Source organism: Myotis daubentonii, chromosome 3 (assembly GCF_963259705.1).
Source record: "Myotis daubentonii chromosome 3, mMyoDau2.1, whole genome shotgun sequence".
NCBI classification, from domain to species: domain Eukaryota; kingdom Metazoa; phylum Chordata; class Mammalia; order Chiroptera; family Vespertilionidae; genus Myotis; species Myotis daubentonii.
The window spans coordinates 201717955-201740843 of NC_081842.1; the positions used below are offsets into that span (position 1 = coordinate 201717955).

The 22889-nt window shown below is 38.7% G+C and overlaps 1 protein-coding gene across 37 annotated transcripts in view; it reads right to left on the reverse strand.

Annotated features, from left to right (window-relative positions):
• EPB41 (erythrocyte membrane protein band 4.1) overlaps positions 1 to 22889 on the reverse strand; it is a 174470-nt gene that overhangs the window by 92906 nt on the left and 58675 nt on the right. For 35 of the 37 annotated variants that reach the window (XR_009452051.1, XM_059690492.1, XM_059690526.1 and 32 more), the window contains 3 exons: positions 17899 to 18376; positions 4073 to 4285; positions 1881 to 1985 (listed from right to left, as the gene is read on the reverse strand). Coding sequence is in view for 36 of the 37 variants with exons in the window: in XM_059690492.1 (XP_059546475.1) it covers positions 1881 to 1985; positions 4073 to 4285; positions 17899 to 18369 (789 nt within the window). In the remaining variant the exon portion in view is untranslated. Of the gene's footprint in view, positions 1 to 1880; positions 1986 to 4072; positions 4286 to 17898; positions 18385 to 22889 lie in introns of those variants that run through there. The other 2 variants (XM_059690506.1, XM_059690500.1) reach the window with 2 other exon arrangements.

Consider the following 22889-nt stretch of genomic DNA (forward strand, 5'->3'; position numbering starts at 1 on the left):
TTAGGCATCAGCTGTCCAGAGAGGACTTCCCTGGCTACATTCTCCCATGACGTCTTGTACTTCCATTTGTATGACACTCATCACTCTTCACTGTAAGCTCCAGGGGGCAAGGACTATGTCTACCTATTTACAGCTATATCCATATCATCTAGTATAGCACCTGCAAATACTTGTTAAACTGAACTAAAGTCTTCATCATTAAATTTTGAGCTAAATATTTGTAATTTTCAGTTAATTGGCCCAGGAAATAATTCAAGTTTTCTGAAGTAAATACTTGACTTCTGCCTGGCCAGCATGGCTCAGTGGTTGAGCATCGACCTATGAACCAGGAGGTCATGATAAGATTCCTGGTAAGGGCTCATGCCTGGATGTGGGCTCTATCCCCAGTGTGGGGCGTGCAAGAGGCAGCCGATCATTGGTTCTCTCTCATCACTGATGTTTCTATCTCTCTTCCTCTCTTAAATCAATAAAAAAAATATATATTTTAAAAATCCTTGACTTTTAACCTTTCTTCCCTCCTCTATATTCTCACACTTTTTTTATTTCCTTCAATTAACTTTACTGGTTTTCTTTTAGGTTGGAAGAAAATGTCAGATTCATTGTATAAGTGTTTCAGCAATATTGGGACTTTATTCTCTTTTATAATGTTATTTTCAAATTATAAGTTTGCAGAGGCAAAAGTAGGTTTACAGTTGTTCATATGGAAAATAATACAATAATCAGCACTAATAAAAGAGAAAAATGGTAATTGGCATACGGCGATACCCTTTCATTGGCTAATCAGGGCTATATGCAAATTAACTGCCAACTAAGATTGGCAGTTAACTGACAACTAAGATTGGCAGTTAACTGCCAACAAGATGGCGGTTAATTTGCATATGTAGGCACAATGCAGGGAGGCGAAAGGGAAAGCAGGAAGAAGCCCCCTGCCACTGACAGTGATTGGAAACCCAGCGGGGAGCTAAGAGCTGGGGCCGCCTTTGCCCTGCCCCCCAGCCATGATCAGAGAATCAGGTGCCTTTTCCACCCTGGCCAGTGATAGCAGGAAGTAGGGGTGGAGCCAGCGATGGGAGCTGGGAACGGTCGAAGCTGGCAGTCCCAGGAGTTAGGGGCCCCTTGCCTGGGCCTAAAGCGGAGCCCACGATCGCGGGGCCGCTGCAGCTGTGGGTCCCCGCTGCCCAGGCCGACGCCTCAGTCAGAGGCATCCTGCAGGAGCAGGGGCGGAGCCCGCGCGATCGCGGCGCCCCCCGCTGCCACTGCAGGTTCCCGCTGCTCGGGCCGGACGCCTAGGCCAGAGGCGTCAGGCCTGGGCAAGGGGCCGATCCTGCGATTGGAGGGTGATGGGGTCAACGCCTGAGGGCTCCCAGTATGTGAGAGGGAGCAGGCTGGGCTGAGGGACACTCCCCCCCCACACACACACCCAGTGCACGAATTTCGTGCACCGGGCCCCTAGTTAATAAATAATAATACAAGGATAAACTCTGTGTTTTGCATACTCCCAACTATAAACCTACTTTTGCCAATCCCTGTATATCATAATTATCCTATAATTATAGTATGATAATTATGATAGAACCATCCATTCAACAAACATTTATTATAAACCTGCTAGATACTAGATCATATACTAATTGCATAATACATAAGGTGATTGGTATATACTTGCTAATCAGGATATCAAAGTTCTGTACTTTGCCTGTCTTTTAAAACTAAACTATAGATACTTTCAATGATGAAAGAACACAGCAGAAATGATATTTTTTCTTTAAAATGTTCATTCTAGTCTAGAGAAATAAGAATAACTCTAAGTGTCTTGGAGAGGCAGGCATAAATACATTAATTAACAACACAGCTTCTTACATTATCAGCAATTTCCTCACCTTGGAGTTTTCATTATCCCAAATGGCTAGACCAAAGTAGTCTTCTTCCAAAAGATTGAGGTGTTCACACACTCGCTTAAGTAAATCTTGTCCTTTTGCATGTTTCTGCAAAGATATACATATTTTAGTTGAGGTTTCCTCTTATTCCTGCATTCATCGCCAAATAAAATAAAATGTCATTTTCCAATTTCCTCTTTTATCTAGTTTAAAAAATAGCTAATAGCTAACATTTAAGTGGATTACACAGTATAAGTAGAACAATGTGAGTTATAAAAATCTTGCTTCGCCAAAACCGGTTTGGCTCAGTGGATAGAGCGTCGGCCTGTGGACCGAAAGGTCCCAGGTTCGATTCCGGTCAAGGGCATGTACCTGGGTTGCAGGCACATCCCTAGTAGGGGATGTGCAGGAGGCAGCTGATCGATGTTTCTCTCTCATCGATGTTTCTAACTCTCTATCTCTCTCCCTTCCCCTCTGTAAAAAATCAATAAAATATATTTAAAAAAAATCTTGCTTCATAATTTGTCAACTTATATACGCAACACACTTACAATGGCTTGGAAATAATGCTACAATTCAAAGCAAAATTCCAGCTTCCCTCCATCTACCACCACCTCTTCACCTCCTTCCTAAACATAACATTCTTTATTTTTTTGTGCAATATTTCCTGAAGCTTGTTATGGGCTGCTGTCAGTCATCATGACCATCTGAATTAACTGAACCAACTGCTGACATTGACAGTTAGTGGCTATGAAAATTATTATACTCTATCATTCTCAGACCAAATGCCCCAAGAAAATAAACTATGTCTCAAGTCCGTTCAATCTCTTTCATAAAAAATGCATGGAGTGTAAAATTCTAGATACCTACATATATTAACTATTGCAGTTGCTCTTTCAGATGTGCTACGAATCATTTTCTTAATATCTCTTTACCTAGAAAATAAACAACTGCCAAATGTGGGTACTTATATTCCTGTTTATAGTAAGGAAATTCCCCAACTTAGAAGCTAAGATTTAGAGTAAAAAAATCCTGGCTCTTCCATATACTAGCTAAATAATCTGAGTCTATTTAATCTAATCACTCTTTCTGAACATTAGCTTTTGTATTTACACCTGTCCTACCTATTGACTGGAACAGTTGGGGGGTGGGGGAGAAGAATCAAATGTGCTAATTAATGCCTTCTGATAAATATATTTTTTAAATGTCAAAAACTAGAAATAATTTTTGGAACATATACATGGCATGTCCTTCTCTCAATCAGCTGAGTTATTTTTAATGACTATTAGTAATTCATATAGATGTTAACTCACTTTCAAACTTAACCCATTCATATTACATCATTTTCTCACCTATGTTTTCACTCTAAATGACATAGATGATTTGGGAATTCTTCACAACAATCGCTTTATATCAAGCATATAATTGACAATTACTGCTCTAGTTTAAAAAATAGCTAATAGATTTTTAAGGATTTTAACTTGTCTTGAAAGAACAAAAGAGTAACTGAATAACTCACATTTTTATTCAATCTTGATTCAATTTTTTATTCTTTCAGAAAATCGAGAATTTTAAGAATTGGCATTACTTGATTTAAATTTTTTATATCCTATTTAACGGGGATAAAGAAATACATTTAATAAACTAAAGCTTATCAAGGTTTAGAGAGGAGAGCAGAAGTGAACACATAGTAAATTTTTTTTACAAATATAATTTGGCCCTGGCTGGTGTGGATCAGTTGGTTGGGCATTATGCCATGCACCAAAAGGTTGTCAGTTCGATTCCCAGTCAAGGCACATGCCTGAGCTGCAGGCTTGATCCCCAATTGCGGGAGCATGCAAGAGGCAGCCTTTCGATGTTTTGCTCTCACATTGATGTTTCTCTCTCTCTCTCCCTCTCTTCCGCTCTCTCTAAAATTCAATAAAAATATTTTTAAAAATTTGTTTTGACTATAAAAGTAACATATACTCAATTCACAAGATTTGACAGATGCAGAAAAAAAAAACCTGAAGAAAATAGACTCACTCATAATCAATCCTTCTACACCTCTACCTCCAGAAAAATCACTATTAACATTTAAGCCCATAAAAATTGTCATTATACTGGGTCTTATCTCAGGCCATGACACCACTTACCCAATCCTACATGAAATAATTTGTAAGAATTCTAACTACCGAAACTTAAAATGTACTTACTTCTACAACACATTCATAAACTGTGTCATCCAACAAAGAAACCTTGCAATGCATGTTTCTGTGTCTTCTGATTGATTTCTGGGAAGCTTTTAATTCTCTTTCTGCTTTTGATTCAGGGCTTTCTTCTTTCACTTCTGTTTTAGAGCACTCTTCAACTCCTCCTCCTTCCTTAGTTTCAAAATCTGGATCTTCTGTGCGTTCTTCCTGAGCAGGCTACATATGCATGACATCACCAAGTCAATAATAAAGACATTTAACAAAACATGCTGTATATACTTCTACCTATAATAATGCTACCACTAACAGTACTAACTGAAGAAGAAAAAGGGTTGAAACAAATATAAGTGATGCTAATATTAAATAATTATTTTTCTATGAAAGATATTACGATCTCCCAAAAGAACTACAGACTCTCCTATTCTTAAAACTACATAACAGAAGGTAGAATCCCATTTTTCAAATCAATAAGCGAAGGTTTCAGATAAATTAGAGGACACCATTCTGTTGCTTTCAGCATTATATATTCTTCCTGATTATGCCATTATATAATTTTAAAGCCTATTAAAATTTTAACATCTCTGTGCCATGCTCCTCAATTTTAACAAGGTAGCCTAATGAATTGCAAAATGAGATGTGATTTGTCATGTATTCAAAATTTTATGAATGGCTAAGAGGGGTTCTTGGGACCAATTTTGGATCACAAAGCAACATATATAGTAGACTAACTGTAACTACCAATTAACTGATACCAGGTATCAATCATGATAAATACAAAGAAGGTTTAAAGAAGCAAGAGACAGAGAGAAACCAAGAAGGCCGCATAGGTAAACACCAGAAATTGCTGCCTCCCACAACAAATTCAAAAATACAACTAAAAGACAAAACAGACATCATCCAGAACCACAGGAAGGCTGGCTGAGTGGAAGTTCTACAACTGGAAGGAAAGAGAAAAGCACACTGAGACTCAGAGGAGGTGCGGAAGTGCAAAGGTACGGAGGCGCACGCAGCAAGGGCTGGCAACTGAGGACGCAGCTGTCTTTTTGAGTCGGGAGGGAATTGCAGGCCCCCGACTACTCTGAACTCCAGTTCCGGGTGAGTCTCTGGGGACCTAGACTCATACAGGGAGAAACTGGACTGCCTGGCAGCAGGAAGAACTCGGAACTCGAGGGCGGCTTTCTCTCAAAGCTGCTTGCAGCGATTACTGGGACACTGAGACCCGGGGCCCCTTAGGGCAGGGCTGAGGATCAGCCACAGCTGCTTGCTCAACCCTGTTGATTCCCTGAGACACCGCCCCACCAAAGCTTCGGCAGAGGCTTTTGCATATGAATGCCCTGGCCCTTTGCAATCTGAAAATCGCCTAACAAACTGCAGCTGGGCCAGACAGACCCAGAACTTCCAAGAGAAGGCCCAAGGCCCCACAGCAGCTTACATTGCTTCACAACTGGGCCTCATTTGGGCACCTCCAAACCCCAAACAAGGAAGGGGAATCTGCAGATCTCTTCGTAGCTCCTGCTGGGTAGCCTCAGGCAGAGGTTAAATTAGCACCTCCTTAGATCCAAGAGCCAGTGTACCCAGTGGTCAGAGTGGGACCATCCAATTACAACTCCTCAGATCCATAAGGGACACACTCAGGGGGCAGACTCAGTGAGCACCAAAGCCCCACTGAAGCAAGTCTTGCCTCATAAGGGTGTCTTCAGCACAAAAGTTCTCCCACTGTAGACACAGCTGACTCTCATAGCCAATTGGCCTGGAGGTCAATTCCTCCCAGTGATACCTACAACAATCAAGGCTTAACTACAACAAGACTGTGCACAAAGCCCACAAAGGGGTACACCAAGAGTGTCCACCTCAGGTAATTGGAAAGGCTGAGCCACTGGGCCCTATAGGACACCTAGCACACAAAGCCACTCTACCAACACAGGGAAGCATAAAAAATGCGGAGACAAAGAAACAGGTCCCAAATGACAGAAATGGAGGAAAGCAAACTACTGGATATAGAGTTCAAAACCACACTTTTAAGGTTTTTCAAGAACTTTCTAGAAACCGCTGATAAATTTAGTAAGACCCTCAAAAAGTCTGGTGAGACCGCCGATAAATGTAGTGAGACCCTCAATAAATCTAGTGAGACCCGTGAGGTTATGAAAAAGAACCAACTAGAAATTAAGCATACACTGACTGAAATAAAGGATATATGCAGAGTTCCAACAGCAGACTAGAGGATCGCAAGAATCAAGTCAAAGACTTGAAATACAAAGAAGCAAAAAACACCCAATTAGAAAAGCAAAATGAAAAAAGAATCCAAAAATACGAAGATAGTGTAAAGAGCCTCTGGGACAGCTTCAAGCGTACCAATATCTGAATTATAGGGGTGCCAGAAGATGAGAGAGAGCAAGATATTGAAAACCTATTTAAAGAAATAATGATAGAAAACTTGCCCTACCTGGTGAAAGAAATAGACTTACAAGTCCAGGAAGCACAGAGAACCCCAAACAAAAGGAATCCAAAGAGGACCACACCAAGACACATCATAATTAAAATGCCAAGAGCAAAAGACAAAGAGAGAATCTTAAAAGCAGCAAGAGAAAAACAGTCAGTTACCTACAAGGGAATACCCATACGACTGTCAGCTGACTTCTCAACAGAAACTTTGCAGGCCAGAAGGGAGTGGCAAGAAATATTCAAAGTGATGAATGCCAAGAACCTACAACCAAGATTACTTTATCCAGCGAAGGTATCATTCAGAATTGAAGGTTAGATAAAGAGCTTCACAGATAAGAAAAAGCTAAAGGAATTCATCACCACCAAACCAGTATTATATGAAATGCTGAAAGGTATCCTTTAAGAAGAGGAAGAAGAAGAAGAAGGTAAAGATACAAATTATGAACAACAAATACACATCTATCAACAAGTGAATCTAAAAATCAAGTGAGGGAACCAAGATGGCGGCGATATAGGCAGACGTGTCCCAGGTCGTGTCCCGGAGCAATGGAAGTTGAAGCTAGTAACACTCACACCGAATTGGCGAAATTGCTCAGCTGGTGAGAGGGTTTGCAGCCGGGAAGAGCAGAACTCCCCTGGAAAGGTAAAAAAAAACCAGGGATTTGGGCAGGAAAGTTTGCCTGACCTCTGAGCCCAGAGAGTCGGAGGGAGACCGCGTGGCAGACAGCCGCGTCCCCTGGGACAGGCACAGCCCCTGACGGGGGAAAGGAGAACTGCGGGATTCCTGGCGCCGCCAGGGAAATTGAGAGCTGGGTTCTGTGATCACGGAGGACTGAGCCTAAAGGGGGCAGCCTGAAGAGCTGACCTGACCATGCAGTCCCGGTAAGAGAAGAAGCTTACAGAAACCAAGCCTTCCCCGTTTCCGCGGCCGGCATTTGTTTGTTTGTTTACACTGAATCCTGTTCATGGGACATTTCGGATACAGACACTCACCTGTGCTGAAGAGAGGGAGAGTGTGCTGAGGAGTGGAATCTGGAGAGAGACTGGGAAAAGAGGGGGAGCCGGGAGAGGTGGTAGTGAATTGAGTGCTGAGACACCCCTGAGGCCAGGACTGGGGCAGCCACCCGCTCCTGAGAGTGAGTCTCCTCCCCCCAACCCCCAGGCAAGGAGCACAGCCACACCCAGATTCCACCCTGAACGAGATCAAGGATTAAGATAACCTGATCAGTCCCTGGGAGTTAACAGGGTCTGGCCTATAGGGGGATTTTCAATCCCAGCAACAACATAGCGCCGGTAACTAACTACTACGCAGTCAGCTCTGGGCAGTGAACTTCCACTGGACAGAGAGGCCCTATAGCCTCAGAGGCCAACCCCAGAACACTGCCACCCAGAGGCTGACCCACAAACTGACTCTTTGCTAAACACAAAATAAGGCAGTCTGGGAAATAAATGCGGCATGCTTTAAAATAAGGACTGTGGTTTACAACACAGAGGAACAGTATATCGCAGGGAATCTCAACACTCTCCTGAATACCTGGAAGGTCTAAGGCGAGCCACACTGAAGAATAGAAGAAACGAAGGACATTCACTACTGCAATTTTTTTTTCTTTTTTCACTTTTTAACTAAGAAACCAATTTTTTTTTAATTTTTTTTCTGTTCTTTTTCTTTTTTTCTTCTTTTTCCATCACCTGATTTTACCCTTTTAATTACTACCTTCTTATTTTTAACCAGTATTATTACTGCTACCATTTTACCATTTTTTAAAGTGCCATTTTATTTTTTCTTTATTTTATTTTGGGATTAGTGTTCACCATTCTATTTTCATCGTTATATTATTGGTTGTTTCTAGTTTGCATTCATATCCAGGGAGCTGTTGCTGGAATTTGTTGGGATTAATGGCTGTTCTATAGGAGTATTCTCCTCATATAAAAAGTCTCTTCCCCTCTTCCACTTCATTCTCTCTTTTCGCTCTTTTTTTTTTCTTTTCTTTTCTCGCTTTTATTTTCCCCCTTCCTTTTTCCCAATTTCATTTTTGCACTCCCTTTTTTTGGTCCCTACTTTTCTTTTCCTTTCTCTCTTTTATCTTTTTCTCTTCCTTCTTCCTTATCCCCTAATTCCCTTAATTCAGGTGGTCACCTTTACTTGGGGTTATTAATATCGTAAATATATTTGTGTATAGTGCCTGGTACGTGGTGCCTTGTTGTGTTGTATTTTGTGCCTTTAAATCAACGCAGCAGATCCAAGCAACAGCAACCTCCTGAGCACCACATCCTCTGCTGAGGAACAGCAGCTGTACGTGAAACCTCGCCCCACCAGCCAGAAGAGCCACCACAGCTGTGAACAGCACCCACCAGAGGAGCTGCTGCCAACTGAAGAGCAGCTGCTACCGCAACCGCCCGAAGAGCAACCACAGACCAAGGAGTCACTGCCACCAAGGGAGCAACCACTGAACAACTCAACGTCTAGATATGTCATTGAGATCAAACATGGGTAGACAAAGAAACCCCCAAAGGAAAGAGAAGGAGGACTCTCCAGAAAAGCAGCTAAGTAATACAGAGGCATGCAACATGACAGATAAAGAATTCAGAATAAGGATCCTAGAGTGCATAAACCGGATGGAGGAAAAAATCGACAACCTCTTCAAGAAGCAAGAAGAAACAGATGAAAAAATCGATAACATATGGAAGAAGCTAGAAGAAACAGATGAAAAAATCAATAACATATGGAAGAAGCTAGAAGAAACAGATGAAAAAATCAACAACCTAAGTAAGACCCAAGAGGAAATGAAGAGTGATATAGCTGCAATGAAAAACTCCATTGAAAGTATCAACAGTAGACTAGGAGAAGCGGAGGACCGAATAAGTGAATTAGAAGACAAGAAAGCAAAACACACCCAAAATGTACTGCAATTGGAGAAAAAAATTAAAAGACAGGAGGAGAGCCTAAGGGAGCTTTGGGACAACATGAAACGAAACAACATACGAATAATAGGAGTACCAGAACAACAGAAGGATGAACAAGGATTAGAAAACCTACTCGAAGAAATAATATCAGAAAACTTTCCTGAGGTGGGGAAGAAAAAAGTCACACAAGCCCAGAGAGTCCCAAACAAGGTGAACCCGAAAAGACCCACACCAAGACACATCATAATCACCATGGCAAATGTTCAGGACAAAGAGAGAATCTTACAGGCTGCAAGAGAGAGACGGAAAGTTACATACAAGGGATCTCCCATTAGATTGTCAAATGACTTCTCAACAGAAACACATCAGGCAAGAAAAGAATGGACTGAAATTTACAAAGTGATGCAAAGCAAAGGACTGAATCCAAGAATACTCTATCCAGCAAGGCTATCATTCAAACTTGAAGGGGAAATAAGAAGCTTCACAGACAAAAAAAGGCTAAGGGAGTTTGTCACCACCAAGCCAGCATTGCAAGGAATGCTAAAGGGACTGATATAAAAATAAGAAATAAAAAGCTCAGAAAGAAAACAGCCACACAAAAAAAGAAATGGCTACAAACAAGTACCTTTCAATAATAACTTTAAACGTAAACGGACTAAATGCTCCAACCAAAAGACATCGAGTGGCTGAATGGATAAAAAAACATGACCCATACATCTGCTGTCTACAAGAAACCCACCTCATTAGAAGGGACTCACACAGACTGAAAGTGAAAGGATGGAAAAATATCTTTCAGGCAAATGGAAAGGAAAAGAAAGCTGGGGTAGCAATACTTATATCGGACAAAATAGACCTCAAAGTGAAGGCCTTAACAAGAGATAAGGAAGGCCACTTCATAATACTAAAGGGATCAATACAACAAGAAGATATAACCCTGGTAAACATATATGCACCCAATGTAGGAGCACCCAAATTCATAAAAAAACTCCTGGAAAATATCAAAGGAGAGATCGACAACAATACAATCATAGTAGGGGACTTTAATACACCATTGACAGCACTGGATAAGTCCTATAGACAAACAACCAGCAAAGATATAGCAATCCTAAATGATTCACTAGATCAGATGGACTTAATAGACATCTTCAGAACACTTCACCCCAAAGCCAGAGAATATACGTTCTTCTCAGGTGCTCATGGGACATATTCAAAAATAGACCACATACTGGGTCACAAGCAAAGTATCCCCAAATTCAAGAAGATTGAAATCATAAAAAGCGTCTTCGCAGACCACGATGGCATAATATTAGAAATAAACTACAATAAAAACAACCCAAAATACTCAAACACCTGGAAGCTGAATAGCATGCTATTAAATATTGATTGGGTTACCAATGAGATCAAAGAAGAAATTAAAAACATCCTGGAAACTAATGACAATGAAAACACAACAATCCAAAACCTATGGGACACATTGAAAGCAGTCCTGAGAGGGAAGTTTATAGCTCTACAGGCCTATCTCAAAAAACAAGAAAAAATGGTAGTAAATCATCTAACTCTACAACTCAAAGAATTAGAAAGAGAGCAACAAGAAAACCCCAGAGTGAGCAGAAGGAAGGAGATAATAAAGATTAGAGCAGAAATAAATGACATAGAGACCAAAAAAACAATACAGAAAATCAATGAAACCAAGAGCTGGTTCTTTGAAAGGATAAACAAGATTGATAAACCTCTAGCCAGACTCACCAAGAAGCAGAGAGAGAGGACCCAAATAAATAAAATCAGAAACGATAGAGGCGAAATAACAACAGACCCCACAGAAATACAAATGATTGTTAAAAAATACTATGGACAGCTTTACTCCAACAAACTAGACAACCTGGAGGAAATGGACAAATTCCTAGAAAAATACAACATTCCAAAACTCAATCAGGAAGAATCTAAAAATCTCAACAGGCCAATAACTATGGAAGAAATTGAAGCAGTCATCAAAAAGCTTCCATCAAACAAAAGCCCAGGACCAGATGGCTTCACAGGGGAGTTTTACCAAACATTCAAGGAAGAACTAAAACCTATCCTCCTCAGACTACTACAAAAAATTCAAGAGGAAGGAACACTTCCAAGCTCATTCTATGAAGCCAGCATCACCCTAATACCAAAACCAGGTAAAGACAACACAATGAAAGAGAATTACAGGCCAATATCCCTCATGAACATAGATGCCAAAATCCTCAACAAAATCTTAGCAAATCGGATCCAGCAGTACATCAGAAAGATCATACACCATGACCAAGTAGGATTTATCCCAGGGATGCAAGGATGGTACAATATCCGCAAATCAATAAACGTGATACATCACATAAACAAATTGAAAGAAAAAAACCACATGGTCATATCAATTGATGCAGAAAAAGCATTTGACAAAATTCAACACCCATTTTTGATAAAAACTCTCAGCAAGGTGGGAGTAGAAGGATCATACCTCAACATAATAAAAGCCATATATGACAGGCCCACAGCCAACATCATACTCAACGGACAAAAACTAACACCATTTCCCCTAAGAACAGGAACAAGACAGGGATGCCCCCTCTCACCACTCCTGTTCAACATAGTACTGGAAGTGTTAGCCATTGCAATTCGGCAAGAAGAAGAAATAAAAGGCATCCAAATTGGAAAAGAGGAAGTAAAACTGTCCTTATTTGCAGACGACATGATATTATACATACAAAACCCTAGAGATTCCATCAAAAAGCTACTAGACTTAATACATGAATTTGGCAATGTAGCAGGATACAAAATTAACCCCAAGAAATCTGAGGCATTTCTATACACCAATAGTGAACTTTCAGAAAGAGAGATTATAAAAACAATCCCGTTTACCATTGCACCAAAAAAATTAAGCTACCTAGGAATAAACTTAACTAAAGAGGTAAAAGACCTCTACTCAGAAAACTACAGGACGTTGAAAAAAGACATAGAGGAAGACATAAACAGATGGAAGAACATACCGTGTTCATGGATTGGTAGAATCAACATCATTAAAATGTCCATACTACCCAAAGCAATCTATAAATTCAACGCACTTCCCATTAAAATACCAACAGCATACTTCAGAGATCTAGAACGAACTTTCCAAAAATTCATCTGGAATAAAAGAAGACCCCGAATAGCTGCAGCAATCCTGAAAAAGAACAAAGTAGGTGGGATCTCAATACCAGATATCAAGTTGTATTACAAAGCCACTGTTCTCAAAACTGCCTGGTACTGGCACAAGAATAGGCATATAGATCAATGGAATAGAATAGAGACCCCAGAAATCAGCCCGAACCAATATGCTCAATTAATATTTGACAAAGGAGGCAAGAACATACAATGGAGCCAAGATAGTCTCTTCAATAAATGGTGTTGGGAAAATTGGACAGATATATGCAAGAAAATGAAACTAGACCACCAACTTACACCATATACAAAAATAAACTCAAAATGGATAAAGGACTTAAATGTACGACAGGATACCATAAAAATTCTAGAAGAATCCAAAGGCAAGAAAATTTCAGACATATGCCGAAGCAATTTCTTCACTGATACAGCTCCTAGGGCACTTGAAACTAAAGAAAAAATGAACAAATGGGACTACATCAAAATAAAAAGCTTCTGCACAGCAAAAGAAACCATCAACAAAACAACGAGAAAACCCACTGTGTGGGAAAACATATTTGCCAATGACATATCTGATAAGGGCCTAATCTCCAAAATTTATAGGGAACTCATACAACTTAACAAAAGGAAGATAAACAATCCAATCAAAAAATGGGCAAAGGACCTAAATAGACACCTTTCAAAAGAGGACATTCAGAAAGCCAAGAGACATATGAAAACATGCTCAAAGTCACTAATCATCCGAGAGATGCAAATCAAAACAGCAATGAGGTACCATCTCACACCTGTCAGACTGGCTATCATCAAGAAATCAACAAATCAACAAACGACAAGTGCTGGAGAGGTTGTGGAGAAAAAGGAACACTTGTGCACTGCTGGTGGGAATGCAGACTGGTGCAGCCACTATGGAAGACAGTATGGAGTTTCCTTAAAAAACTGAAAATGGAACTCCCATTTGACCCTGTGATCCCACTTCTAGGAATATATCCCAAGAAACCAGAAACACCAATCAGAAAGGATATATGCACCCCTATGTTCATAGCAGCACAATTCACCATAGCTAAGATCTGGAAACAGCCTAAGTGCCCATCAGTAGATGAATGGATTAGAAAACTGTGGTACATCTACATGATGGAATACTATGCTGCTGTAAAAAGGAAGGAACTCTTACCATTTGCAACGTCATGGATGGAACTGGAGAGCATTATGCTAAGTGAAATAAGCCAGTCAATAAAGGAAAAATACCACATGATCTCACTCATTCATGGACAATAGAGACCATTATAAACTTTTGAACAATAATAGATACAGAGGCAGAGCTGCCTCAAACAGATTGTCAAACTGCAGCGGGAAGGCCGGGGAGGGTTGGGGGGCAGGAGGTAGTGGGGTAAGAGATCAACTAAAGGACTTGTATGCATGCATATAAGCATAACCAATGGACATAAGACACTGGGTGATAGGGGAGGCTAGGGGACTGTCTAGGGCGGGGGGATAAAATGGATACATATGTAATACCCTTTGTAATACTTTAAGCAATAAAAAAAAAATAAAAATAAAAAAAAATAAAAAAATAAAAATCAAGTGAATAAATAATCTGATGAACAGAATAAACTGGTGATTATAATAGAATCAGGGGCATAGAAAGGGAGTGGACTGACTATTCTTGGGGGGGAATGGGGTGAGGGGGATGCAGGAAGAGATTGGACAAAAATCGTGCACCTATGGATGAGGACAGTGGGGGGGGGGGTGAGGGCAGAGGGTGGGGTGGGAACCGAGTGGAGGGGAGCTATGGGGGGAAAAAAGAGGAACAACTAATAATCTGAACAATACAGATTTAATTTAAAAAAATAAATAAAATAAAAATAAAAATAAAGAAGCAAGAGACAAATTGAAATATGGGTCTCCTGGTGCCTGAACTGTTATGAGGCTATTTTGTTTTTTTTTTACCTCTACCCATCTTTGAATGTATCTTTGTATAATTTACATTTATATCCCAAAGCGATACAACTAAGTGGAATAAGATTTTGGCAGACTTTTTTCAAGCACGACAAAATTCTTTTCATTTAAAAGAATACATGGCTGACTTTTAGGAAAAAGAATTTAATTATTTGGCGCCTGCATTACATGTTGGAAGAGGTCTGTCTAAAAGGATCCTTCCAAACCTCATGACCCTCTTAAATGCAACCTCTTCAGAGAGGCCTTCATTGGCTATCCTACCCATCCTATTCTTCAAATCAGTACCTTCTGTGTTGCCTTCATAACACTTATTATGATAAATAATTATTTTGTATTTACCACTTTTTGTCTCCTCCATTAGACTATAAAGTCATCAAGAGTAGGGATGATATTTGTTTTATAAAAATAAAGCAAACATTTACAGAACAAATACAAAAGCATTACTCATATGAACTCATTTTATCTTCATAACAAACTCTGGGGAGGGTACTATTATTATCCCCATTTGACAGATAAGAAACTAAAGCCAGAGAAATTCAAGTAACTTGGGATCATACAGTTAATAAGTCACATATCAGTCTGGCTCCATAATTCATCATATCAAACTTCTTTACCATATTATAGTTTTATTTACTAATGTATATTCAGGGTCTGGTACACATAGTAGGTTTTCAATAAACAATTGTTTAATGAGTAAATAAATATTAAAAACTGACACATGGCTTCCAACAAAATCTAAGGCACTCTAGATGAAAAATAGTACAGTCCTATAAGGCAAATACACTTTGTTAAAAATTCTGGATAGAAAAGGACCACACAAATGAAATTCTCCTACAAGTAAGAAATATGGTTAAGCAATAAGGTTCTGATCCACAATGCTGTGATTTTAAATACTAGCTTCCATAAAGCCCTAAATCAGTGGTTCTCAACCTTCTGGACCTTTAAATACAGTTCCTCATGTTGTGACCCCCAACTATAAAATTATTTTCATTGCTACTTCATAACTGTAATGTTGCTACTGCTATGAATCATAATGTAAATATCTGATATGCAGGATGGTCTTAGGCAACCCCTGTGAAAGGGTCATTCAACCCCCAAAGGGGTCACGACCCACAGGTTGAGAACCACTGCCCTAAATAGTTTGCTCCTTTAAACAATATCCTCTTGAAATTTTATTATTTATTTTATTTCTTTTTCTTTATATGTAGATAAATACCTAAACACAATTTATCCCAATTCTGAATTAATGAAATTTCAATGAATGAGATTTTAAATAAATTTAGAATTTTGTCTGTCGCCGAAACTGGTCTGGCTCAGTGGATAGAGCGTCGGCCTGCGGACTGAAGGGTCCCAGGTTCGATTCCGGTCAAGGGCATGTACCTTGGTTGCGGGCACATCCCCAGTAGGGGGTGTGCAGGAGGCAGCTGATTGATGTTTCTCTCTCATTGATGTTTCTAATACTCTATCTCTCTCCCTTCCTCTCTGTAAAAAATCAATAAAATATATTTAAAAAAATAGTTTATAAAAAAAAAAATAGAATTTTGTCTGTCATGTGTTTCAACTACAGTACAAATACTATGATCTTTAGACAAAATAACCCTGATTCAAATGCTAACTACAATGAGATATGGATTTTTCCCTACATAAAGCAGAGGACCCAAAAAAGCAGTTAAAAACCTCTTGAAAGTACCAGGCTTCCTGAAAGAGGGTAGAATTTAACTATTGGTATTCTTCAAATAAAATTAACAATATTAAGATATGTAGTGTATCTTGGCCTTTACTGAGTAACAATAACTAACACTGAGTGCTTACTAAATGCCAGGCAATAACTTGAGACTTTACATGTTTATCTCTTTTAATCCTCATAATTGCCAAATGAGGTGGATATTATTATCCTCAGAGGAGGAAAATGATAAAGCAAAAGTGTCACTTCTCTATGATTTGAACCCTCTAGTCTGATTTCATAGCCTGCATTCTTAACTATTACACTATATAGTAAATATTATGTTCAATCTTGTTTCACTACTAGCAAGTATGTAATTACAACTTTATCCTAAATTTTACTCTTAGCACATTTATTATAAAATATTTCTAGAAATACATGTAATACTTTAGAAAATTCTAATAAAACTGTATAGCCCAAACCTGAGACCTATGAACTATATATATAAAAGCCTAAGCAACTGTTATGACCAGTCGACAGGTCGACCGATTGACCAGTCGCTATGATGCGCACTGACCACCAGGGGCAGACGCTCAATGCAGGAGCTGCCCTCTGGTGGTCAGTGCACTCCCACAGTCAAACTCTTGCGGTCGGCCAACCTCCCGCGGTCCCTCCCCACTAACCAGCCCTGATCAGCCCCTATCGGCCCTGATCGCTGGCCAGCCTGAGGGACCCCACCCATGCACAAATTCATGCACCGGGCCTCTAGTAAAAATATATAGGACCTAGACTCGTACAATGCAGATAATACATGCTTCAGAAATAAAAAGACTGAAAATTTCCCCATGTTTTTGGACAAATGAACAAATCCAGAGCTCATGTTTAGTTAACTACACTGGTGACACAATTAAGACCTCAAATTACTATATATTACAATGGTGATATAGAGACCTAGACTTTCTCATCTGTATCTTATACTCTGTGGTAATATGATCCAGTTAGAAAAGATGACAAAAATAAGGCAGGCATGGCTCAAATCTATCACGTACCTCTGGATGGCTTGAATCTATCACATGGCTTTAATGAGATTTCCATTAAAAAATCATGTCTGCTGATAACTATCCCATTCCTAATAACTCCAAAAAAATTAACTCTTAACCACCTGAATTCTTTTTTCCTTTTTATTAAATATCATGGATATGTTCCACAATAACAGTAAAATGTTATATAGGCTGAATAAATTCATTTGATAAGTTCTTTTCTTTCATTTTGTTTTCTTTGATTTATACCGTATAAGTATCTTTTTAAAAATCAAGTTTCCATTGACTACATTAATTTCCTTATTTTTTTAATTTTATTTTTTAAATATAGTTTACATTCAGTATTATTTTGTATTAGTTTCAGGTATATGACATAATGGTTAGACAATCATATACTTTACAAAGTAGTTCCCCTGATATTTCATCTGGCGCCATACATAGTTATTACAATATTATTGACTATATTCCCTGTGCTGTACTTTACATCCCCATGGCTACAGTAATTTCTTTAGAGCAGAAACTCCAAAGCTTCATGTTACTTATTACTATCAATCCCAAGTCAACTGGCTAATAACAAATAAAATCTAATGTTCTTAAATGAAAAATAAAGTGTCTAACCTACCTTCATTACACCCACTTCCCACACATTCACATATCCTTACCTGTGTTTCTGCACTGCTTAATGAGTGAAGATCCAAGGATGGGTCTGTTTTGAGTTCCGGTTCAGGAGCTGCAATTGGGGCCTTTAAAATGACTTCTTCATCAAGACTGGTTGCAAATTCTATGTCTTTCTGACCTTCTTCACCTTTCTCTTTAGCTGACTCTAGTTCTTTGCCTTCTTCCTCAGAGACCTGAGATTTAGGCCTTTTGAGAAATGAGGAGAACAGCCGTGACAGGCCCCTGTTTTCTGATGTCCGCTCTTTGTTCTTGGTCAAGTCTTCATGTGTAGGAGTGTCTCCATTAGATGTTTTCAGCTTCTGCTCACACTGATTATCTCCCTCAGCTGCTGCTTGAGAAACCTCTCCCAGCTGAGTTTCTTGTTGGCCTGAGTTTATAGCTCCCTCTCCCTCTTCCTTCTGTTGTTGGTGCTGTGAATTTTCAGCCTCAGCCACTAAACTCTTCTCTGTTGTCATGATGTTGCTATTAAAAAGAAGTTGGAAAAGGAGGCTATTATAAGCAAAACACATTACCGTAGGCGAAACCCTAAATCAGGTCAAGTGTGCTAAAATTAATATATTTAGGTATTTAATCGCCAACAGACAATACTGCAGTCCATTAAACATTAGGCTTTCCATTAAAGCACGAAAGTATTTACCTATACATCCTGAATAAATTATTAATGCCTTGTCGTGCTAAAGATATTCACATAGAGAAATTAGCTTAAAATAGTACCCCTTGAGGTCACCTTAATGAAATATATCATATTTTAAATTCAATGCTCAGAACTGTACAGAGCAAATAGTTTATCCTGCCTAAAAAAGGATCTTATTTGTTTAATGTCTTCTGAGGGTATCAATCTGAAGGTTCACGGTTGCAGGAATTATTCCTCTATACCCCAAAAGATGAGATACCCCCCCACTCTTTATTGTTCTTTTCCCCCTATATTTCTTAGAATGCATAGACTTCTCTATTAAGAACAACAAATTCAGAATTCTGATCATTTATCAAACTTGATGACAACAACAATGACAAGTTAAAAGAATCACACACAAAATTCCTTAGGTTTTCCTGTTGCAATACTAAATTACAGGGTTTTATAGAAGCATCCCACTTTAAGTTCTTTAAGACCTTCTTCCCCTGACAAATGTGATTTTGAATGCTCAAAATCAGCATTTTTAAGAGTAGGCAGTTAAACTATTACAATGTAGAGAAATAATAGAGAAAAAGAAACAAAATAGAGAAGAAAGTTTTAGAAAGCAAACAATTGTAGGAAAGGAGGAGAAGGTAGGTTATAGACCTCACAAATTTCAAATTTGTTGATTTCCAGCCTCTCGATCTCAAAATCCCAGTATTATTAATCAAGCCTTACAATAATAGCCAAAAAGCATTGTCATACCTTGTGACCAAATAATAACCAACACACAAGGTAACTTTTGAGACACTAGGCAATGAAGTTGACTATTGATTATCTTACACTTTGATTCACTGTTATTAGTATATCTGAAAGTACTCCACTCAAAAAGCAGCATTCATGTTGTCTTTACACCTGCTCCATACTATTTATATGAAGAAATTGTATTTGGATGCTAACAATCTGAAGTAATTAACTATATTTAGTTCATTTCCTCCTCAGGCCCTTCGCACTTGCTCTTCTCTCTACTTAGGATGATGTTCTTCTCCAAAGCTGAGCTTCTTCTCATTATTACCTTCTCTGGTCAGAAGTCACCTCCTTAGGTCTCCCACATACACCCTGTCTAAAGTAGTGGCCCTTTGTCCTCCAGATGGCCTCTCACCACTACTGCACTTATTATTATCTACAATTATCCTGTTACCTTATTTGTGTACTGGTTTAGTGTCCTCTCCCTTTTTCTCCCCCAGCTAAAATGTAAGTTCCATGAAGAATAATACCTGGCACATTATAAACCTTCATAAAAGTTTGTTGAATTAATTCACTTCAACTGAATAAACCTGATAAATATAAACTGCAAAGGCATTCTCTAAATTTATTCAAGCACATTTACTTCAAATGCATGACTATTCAACAAATCCTTATCAAGCACCTAGCACATAAGGCTGATCAGAATTAAATAAATAAATAATCACAAAAAGAAATAGACCATGGACCAACAAACTCATCCTGACAAACCTGTTTAACATGTAGCCAAATTATTCACATTACAAATGATAGAATAGGTAATCAGTGGAAAAGATACAAAGAAGTCAAGCAGTAAAACAGGATAAATACTCTACAAATAGGCCCTTCCTCTGTAAATAATACTATTTTTCATTCTGGATACAAAATCCAAAAGGAGATAACTGTTTATGTAATGTCAGAAAGAGGTCTTCTGATTTTAAAAAAAATCAGAACAGCACTGAAGACAAAGTAATGAATTCCCATTCCATTTCAATCCTAACCCTCCAAACCCTAGGAATTACACCCCATCTCGTATCAAAGGTACACTTGTTTTAACAGTGTGCATCTGTTGACTTCAGGCAAATCAGATCTTTAAAAACCTGATACTGAGCAGATTGAAGTGCTGGACTCTATCTTTCACCTTTTTGTATCTCTTTCTAACATTAGTACGGTCAGTACTCCATTAATGCTTCCTGGGTGGAAAACTTTATAAAAACAGTACAGTTTGGCACCACTAAGAAAATTTCCCTTCCAATCACCATTTAGGGATAAAGTTTAATGATTTACTCTTCAAATTAGCTCACTGAACACCTATAAATGTTTACTGGGTGCTAATCATGCATAAAGTTTTGGCTCAGCTCTTTGAGAGGGCCTAAAAATGGATAATACACAATTCTTAAGGAACTAAGACATATACAGCCCTATAGGGTCTACTTCCAAAATATAATAAGTAGTTCCGACTGGTTGGAATAGGGATATAAAAGGGAAGTAGAAAGAGGTAAGGTTATATAGTTACCATTTAAAATTAATTCTAGGTTATGAGGCTTGATGAAAAAGGTGAAGGGATTAAGAAACAACCAAAAAAATACTCAGACACAGACAACAATAAGGTGATTACCACAGGGGAAGGGGGGTGAGGGGAGGTAGAAGAAGGTATGTGGGGGAGGGGAGGAAAAATAAAATAATTCTAACTGAAATAATAATAGTAGCTACCATTTATTGAGCACCTACTAAATACCATATATTATTCTACATACTTCACCACTTACAACCATTCTATAAGGTAAGTGTCTTCATTGCCCAGATAAACAGGTTCTGGGAGGTTAAAATTTCCCCCCCTCAGATTATAAAACTAAGCCATGCTTTAATGAAACTATTAACATACTACAGGTAGTGATTCTATTGTAAATTTCCAGGATAGTATTTGTCTTTCTAAAACTTGGTACTTCAGACGCTTCTACTCTACCGTTCTCTGCTAAAGAAGCCCCTATCTGTTAAAAATTTAAGAACAGGCTATACAGTCTGGCCAAGGCCACCTCTGTTCCCACAAGTCTCAAGTCCACCATTTGTTTACATATTTTATCTTTCCATACAGTGTATGTAAAGATAGAATGGGGAGATAGGGAATGACAGGCAAAGAGGAGATTTTAAAAAAGGACTTGAATAACATGCTAAACAGTTTGGACTTTATCCTGAAGGCAATGGAGAGCCACTGAAGGTTTCTAAACAGTGAAGTGGGTAAACAAAGTGAGGGCGGGAGAGGCTAGAGAAAGAAAGAAACTTGGCAAACGACTGAGTAAATTCAGGTTATCAGTGAATAAATTCACAATGGGAATCCCTAGGGAAGCGGAAACAAATACCCAGCAGAGAAATTTGAAAAGCCTTTGCAACCAAAGCTTAAGAATGACTGTTGCCCTTATTTTCATTAGCATGCTTATTCTCTAGCTTATTCTCCAGCTTATTTTTATTATGCTTCTCATTAACCCAAGCAGTTTCATGTCTGAGTCTGTCATTTTTATAATACACCTTCCTTGACCCACTCTGATAAACAGCTTAATAAATGAGGGATAACAATACAACCAAAACAGAAAAGAGAGGGAAGAGAGATGGGTATCTCACAGGCATCTCAATACACATGTCCAAAAGTAAACTCTTGATTCTCTCTTCCTGTCCCAGTAAATTGTTCAATCATATCATCCAGTAGCTCAGACCAGATACATAAGCATCATCCTTGTCTCAGTCTTCTCCATTTCCCTTCCCAATAAAATCTATGTCAATCCTATAGAGTCTACCTCCAAAATATATTTAGAATCAGTCCACCTTTCCTCTTCTCTACTGCTACCATGTTTATGTAAGCTTCTTTCACTTCTCACTGAACTACAGATCCTTGAATGATGATCTCAACAAAACAACCTCACCATGTTCTATTTTCTTCCTTGCCTCTATACTCTAGTCACACTAGTCAAGTGCTTTCCTGCTTTAAATTGTTGGTACATGCCATTTTCTTAGACTGGAACACACCCCATCCCTTGGAACAAGTCTGGTTTCTTCTTATAGTTCAAGTTCCAGCTAGAATAAGTCCTCCTTAGGCAATCTTCCTTGACTACCCTACCATCTACAAAACTCTCCCCATAAGTCACTTCCCAGTCCTCTATTCCAGAACCTATTTATTTCCTTCACAGAATTCTCTCAATGTATAAGAACATACTTGTTGTTTACCTGTGTGATATCTGCCTTCCCCACTGCACCATCATCTACATTGTAATATCCATGACAGAAGGGCTGTTTCCACAGTACATATACCTAGTACCTAGCACAGAACTTGTGCCACCTAGCACAGAACCTAGTACTAGCACAGAACCTACTGCCTAGCACAGAACACTGTAGGTACTCAGTAAATATTTGTTCCGTAAATGAATTACTATAAAGAAAAAGAAGAATTTAGGTTTAACAATATCAATTATACATGTACAGGCTGAAGGTTATACAATTTGATGATAGTTCACAAGAAAAGGATGTTGAGGTTTTGATTGAACATGCTCCAGAGATAAAATTCTAAAATAGCTAACTTTACTGCAT